We start from the raw sequence: 6,435 nt of genomic DNA on the forward strand, positions 1-6,435 counted from the left end.
CAGGCAGAGACCTCGTAAACACCTCAGCCAACTGATGGAAGAACACACAGTATCCCAGGTGTCACCACACACACACACACACACACACACACACACACACACACACACACACACACACACACACACACACACACACACACACACACACACACACACACACACACACACACACACACACACACACACAGAGACACAGACCGTTTGCAGTTTCCAACCGACGGCATTGGTTCAGTGCCTGGCCATGGTAACTGAACGCTGGTAGAAAACCAAAGAAGCTTGTTACCTGATCCCCACGAGATGTCAAGCATTCAGGCGATTGAGAGTCAAGACTCAAGACAGCACCTCAGTTTGGGCGTTCATCAAAGAAATGCTAATAGAAGGGCAATTTAAGTAGCAGTCACGGCATGGATATATAATTATGCTTATCGCTCTGCCTTTGCTCAATAGAACTCAAGTCGTTTTTTGGCCTTTAATATTAAATCGACTGAACAAAAAAAGGATTATAATCTTGACTTAAAATGTTGGGGAGCTATTCACTGGAAGGATATTTGGCAAAGGAAACAAAAAGAGACCTCGGTCTATCGCTAGTCACCCGATGCCCTCAACTTGATTCGCAAAGGCACACACACACACACACACACACACACACACACACACACACACACACACACACACACACACACACACACACACACACACACACACACACACACACACACACACACACACACACACACACACACACGCGGCCCTGCTCGACGAGGACATCTGCTGAGCTAATAAACAATAAGCTTGACAAATTGTCACTGTCCAATCACTCAAGTACCCCACCGGCCCCCCTCCACCCCTCATAATCACCCCACTGAATAAGCCATCAGCGGCCGGGGCTGCGGACATGAGTGACGGCTCTGCAAACCAATAGATAGGCTCGCTGGACCGGAGCCCAGCTGCCTGAGTGGAGGACACCGTGATTCATGGTCAGAGGGCAACTTGTGAGCGAGCAGATAGGGAAATGAGCAGACAGCCACACGGTCAGACAACCGGCCGAGGCCCGGCAAGCCGGCTTGCTAAGGCATGGAACCCGTGGTGAGAAACTTGGAGATAGAACCACTGGTTTGTGACACTTTCAGAAAGTTAAAAGGAAGGAAAGCAAGTACCTAGTTATGAAAACGGATAACAATGTAAGGTCATGAGTGCAAATTCTGTGTGTGCGTGTGCGTGTGCGTGTGCGTGTGTGTGTAAGCTCATGAGTGCAAACTGTCACCATTGTTATTATGTGTGTATTGTGCATCAGTGCGGTTGAAGTAACATATGATGTAGCATGACTTCCTTCATGGAAAGCTACCTTGGAAAGTTTGTATGGAACCAATCAGACCTTGCAACGCCACATTCAGCCGAGTAACCAATAGGTCATCAAGTGACTTTGTTAGAGGCTAAGGTCTGCTGTCTGCTGACGAGAACACGGGGCTGGGGGGGAAACGTTCTCCCTTGGCCGATGTTGTGACAAAAGCAGAGTGAGCCCACTTTGAAAAGGCTATACAAAAGTTTGAGTGGTGCAAGGTTGGGTAGAGTGCTTGTGGTCTTTGGTGACGGCACAGAAATAATTATGCTTTGGTTATGATGACCTTTCCTTCTCCTGACTCCAGGAGTATACACCAGAGGAGGAAAGGAGCGAGGAGGATCCTCCTATTCCCAGAGACAGGGCAGCATAATGCTGATTAGGACAGGAAGCTTAAACTAAAGAGCGAGTGCGTTTGAGTTCGCTGTGGTATAGGTTCTGCAGTCTTTAAAGAATGATTCTAAATGTTATTCCATGAGCTATATAGTGTGACAATGCACCTCACGTACACACACATGGACACAATGCACATACACACACATACACACACTGCACGTACACACAAACAAACAAAAGCGCACAAACACACCTAAACAAAATGCACACACACACAAACAAGTCACATAGACACAATGCACACACACACACATACACACACATACACACACACACACACACACACACAAACATACACACCACTAATCTTAATGGCGTGGGGGTTGACAGCAGCCCCGTTAGGCCCTAGAGTTTTTATATCTGTCAGAAACAGATTGAACCACTGTACCCTCCACGGGCCTCCGTGGTAACGGAAGATGGATAAAGCCATGGCACACTTTCACAGACTGAAACATAATTATGGAAGGTCTCCGCGGATCGTTAATGGCCATTTTTACTACCTATGGATTCGATCAACCTTCAATAAATAACAAAAAACCAGCCCCATTTTCGTATTTCAATCCGACACAAAATGGAGCCCGATCCATCCCTATATATCCAGCCTCTATTTCCTCAGTTTGAGTCTGGCCGCTGGCGAGGCCGACCGAGGCTGAGGCTGGGCCAGAGGACAGGGCGATGGCATCAGAGGAGAGCGGGTGACGGAAAGTAACAACACAAGAAAAACGTTTAGGATTTAAAATTATAACCAGGCCTCTGATAGGAGGAGGAGGAGGTAACCTCAGACATCAATAAATTGCGCTGTCAATCACTGCAACCCAAACCGAGATGACAAAGGCAAAGGGGGGGAAGGAGCAGAGGCTGCTGGGAAACTGCTGCTCCCCCAGAGAAGGCTTTACTCAGTACTGTAAGCCTCCGTGGGCCCGGGGAGGGACAGCGCACGGCATGACGGGGAGACGGGGAAGCTGCAGGCACCCTTTCATCGGCGCGTCGACTCCGACGGAGGAGAGTCGATTCCGGGTGCATGCAGCTTTTGTGTCACTTGCACTTCACACAGACTGCTGGAGTCCTCTGCCCACGCGGGATTCTGTCTACTAACACACACGGACACACACACACACACACACACACACACACACACACACATACACACACACACACACACACACACACACACACACACACACACACACACACACACACACACACACACACAGGTAGACACACATGCACAACCAAACAAACACACACAGTACATGCAAACGCGCCACACACATACATACACATCCAAACACACACACACACACACACACATCAAGCACGCACACACATACACACGCATAACTAAACACACACATACATGCAAACACACACACACACAGACCCACACATACACAACGAAACACGCACACATCCAAACACACACACACATAGACTGCACCAGACAAACTAAATGTGTGTGTTTGTTCATGTCTCTGTTGACAATCGTACATGGGTTGCTCTGTTCTTGGTTACAGTTCCTTCTGGGGGGAGGGACGGTTGCTCTGCGGTGAAAACAAGTCAAGCACGAGTAGGCCTGACGTTCCTCGCATCCATCCTCACAATCCACACAACGGCGCACCAGCGCTGGGCGCAGACTCACCGATGGCCGTGTTCTCGTAGATCAGGAGGTAGGTCTTGAAGAAGTAGTTGTTGAAGCTTGGCGGTTGGTTGGAGGCTGTGGGGGGGGTGGGGGGGCAGAGGGCAAAGGAGCATTTACAACGACGTCACGGTGAATGGATACAGCTGTTGCATAACATAGCGTGTGGGCACCACATCGACGCTCTGTTTAAGAAAAGGTCTCTTCTGGCTGAATCGCTGCTTAGGACCCCTATCTGTTATGTGAGGGATCGTCAAACCTGTCTATACCCTAGGCTCCATTTTCCTTTACGAGGTTGTAAATGTTAGTTAATTAATACACAGTGAGGTCAAATATATGAACAATAGGGGTCGGACAAAATATCGATTAGCCAATATATCGTCTCCCTTCTTTGTGCGATACTAGAATCAATACACTGGCGCCAAATATAGATTTTTTCATTTTGAAAATGTAGTAATTAATGCAATTTTTTATATTTGAGTTAATAAAATAAGGCGCTCTTAAACGATTTCCCTGTTCCTCGAGGTGGCGCTCAAAATATGAATAAGGGAAACTTGATTGGAAGTGAAGTAACTAAAGAAGAGTAACTGAAATATTAAGTTTGGACCATGAATAAAGAAAAAAATCCAGCACTTTACCTTTTCACAGTCATTTGTTGTCATCCTTAAACATATATTGTGATGTATCGTCATAGGATTGACTAACAATATATTGATAATTGCAGTATCGCATAACTTGTCACATTGTGAGGTACCCTGCGATTTCAACCCCTAGTCTATGCCCTTGGCTTCATTTTCCTTCACGATAAAGGAAAATGGTGGCAAATGTTTAATTCAAATTAATCAAAATGCAGTGCGGTCCGACATATATAAACACGTGGGACGGGTCTACGTGGTAGGAAGGGAAACGCACGGGCACCCACACGCGTTGCGCGTCCTCTTTCGATTTATTTTAATGTATTCCAGACCCTTTATTTCCTCTGTTGTTTGCGCAAGGCTGCCGTCTCTACCTGTGGCTTAATTAGCACCGAGCAACAGAGTGAGCCCTCGAAGGAGGAACGGGGAGAGAGAGAGAAAATAATCCCAGCTGTGATCATCCCCTCCAGTTATCACAGAGGAGAACTGGGCCAGTGTGCCAATGGGTTACGTTGGCTGGGGGGTAGGAGTACACACACACTCGCACACAGGTTGGATTAAAGGGAAGGGTTCAGTATCGGTGTGGAGCTGCTGAGAGAGTAGAAGAGGGAGATAGAGCGGGAGACAGGGAGAGGAGGTATAGGAGAGGGAGACACAGAGATGAGGGGAGAGAGATACAGAGAGAGGAGGGGAGAGAGATAGAGAGGGAGAGAGGGGGGGAGAAAGGGGAGGAGAGTTAGATAGAGACAGAGAGAGAGGAGGGGAGAGAGAGACAGAGAAAGAAGAGGAGAGAGAGGAGGATACGGAGAACGAGGAGGGGGGAGAGAGCAGGAGAGGTATAAAGAGACGGATAGAGAGAGGGGGAGAGAGGTGGAGAGGTAGATAGAGACGGAGAGAGAGACGAGAAAAGGTAGATAGAGACGGAGAGAGAGAGGAGGAGAGATAGAGATGGAGAGAGAGGGGGGGGCGTCGGAGAAGGAGACACAGAGAGAGGAGGGGAGGGAGATAGAGACGGGGAGAGAGAGAAAGAGAGAGAGAGAGGGGGCGTAGGAGAGGGAGTCACATAGAGAGGAGGGGAGAGAGATATGGAAGGGGCGATGCGTGCTGGCAGGCTATAGCTCTGAAGCGGTAAGCCAGTGATTAACCAGTTGCCGTTGACGGAAAGAGGTTGTGGAGCGAACGCAATCACGTCCACCGCTGGTTCAGTACTGCATGTTATTGGAAGTGTCCTGTCCGTCAGAGACACACTCTTCAGCGCACCGTCCAGGCAGTCTTTCTCTCTCTCTCCCCGTCTCTTTTTAGACTCAGAGAGGAGAGAGCAGCCATGAGTTAATGACAGCTTGAGAAAGTGGCGATGAGATAATGGCAGCAAATAAATCGCAGCCCCATGGGGAGTGTAATATTGTGTGGGGCATGCTCAGTGAAATTGTCTCGAGAAAGATGAGTTAGGACAGAGAGAGTGGTGGAATGGAACTGGCGATCGGTAATGGATGATGGTCATTTTGGATAATATTGTGCAGCACATTGGTATTTAAGGCCCAGTGATCCTTTCGGAGTAAATCTTATCATCCATATATCATATAATTTGTAGTCTATAATTTGTTGTCTATAATTCTCTGTAAAAAATCTCCAAAATCCAGAAGGGAGAGTCATGCTTGTCCAGAATAAGAAGATTGATGTCCCTTAATTACTTCAAAACCAAATCGCTAACACTTTGAAGTAATCACATTAAACATTGAGGGCTGTTCAATCTCTCAAGTGAAAGACTTTGCCGTCGTTTTCAACCATATGCTCACTTTTTTCCGTACCGAACGTTGATTTTCCGTCTTAAAAACATTTGACACAACAAAATATACGCCCATAAAGCAGATACGAGATGCAAGATTACTGAAACCCACTTTTCTCCGGTCTACCAAACTTGACTACCAAGCCATTACTGTTGTTCAAAGTCGTGCTAGAAACAGGAAAATAGCTCATCTTCGCGCTTCTTTATCGGCCTCCTGTCGGCCCGCTGTTAGCACGGTGAGCCTTCATTCATTCACTCACTCTGAACCTCACCCCCACAGAAACTCACCTTCAGAGAAGGGCTGGAGCATGAGGAAGGGAAGGAGGAGCTTGGCCAACGTCATCCTGCCACCTGATCCCACACACCACAACATCGCCTGCACCTGAAACACAAACACACACCTGCGTGAGAGGAGATACTGTTACAGTGACGTGAAGATGAAACACACACACACACACACTTGGGTGACCAGAGATACAGTTACGGTGAGGTAAAGCTGTAACCAGCACAATCCACTAGCTGGGAGCAACGTAAGGCCCAAAGAAGAATTAATTTATACTAAGCTACAAGCTACCAAATCACATGACATGTGTATCAGAATATTATGACATTAATGGCTCCATATAATGTATACAATACAATT

At 47.4% G+C, this 6,435-nt stretch overlaps 1 protein-coding gene across 1 annotated transcript in view; it reads right to left on the reverse strand.

The window, feature by feature from the left end:
- cdh23 (cadherin-related 23) overlaps positions 1-6,435 on the reverse strand; it is a 182,591-nt gene that overhangs the window by 165,896 nt on the left and 10,260 nt on the right. Inside the window, exons 2-3 of the mRNA XM_030378309.1 lie at positions 6,081-6,174; positions 3,375-3,449 (exon numbers count right to left, since the gene is read on the reverse strand). Coding sequence (XP_030234169.1) covers positions 3,375-3,449; positions 6,081-6,165 — 160 coding nt within the window. The 5' untranslated portion in view covers positions 6,166-6,174. The remainder of the gene's footprint in view (positions 1-3,374; positions 3,450-6,080; positions 6,175-6,435) is intronic.

This window comes from Gadus morhua, chromosome 15 (genome assembly GCF_902167405.1).
Source record: "Gadus morhua chromosome 15, gadMor3.0, whole genome shotgun sequence".
Lineage (NCBI taxonomy): Eukaryota > Metazoa > Chordata > Actinopteri > Gadiformes > Gadidae > Gadus > Gadus morhua.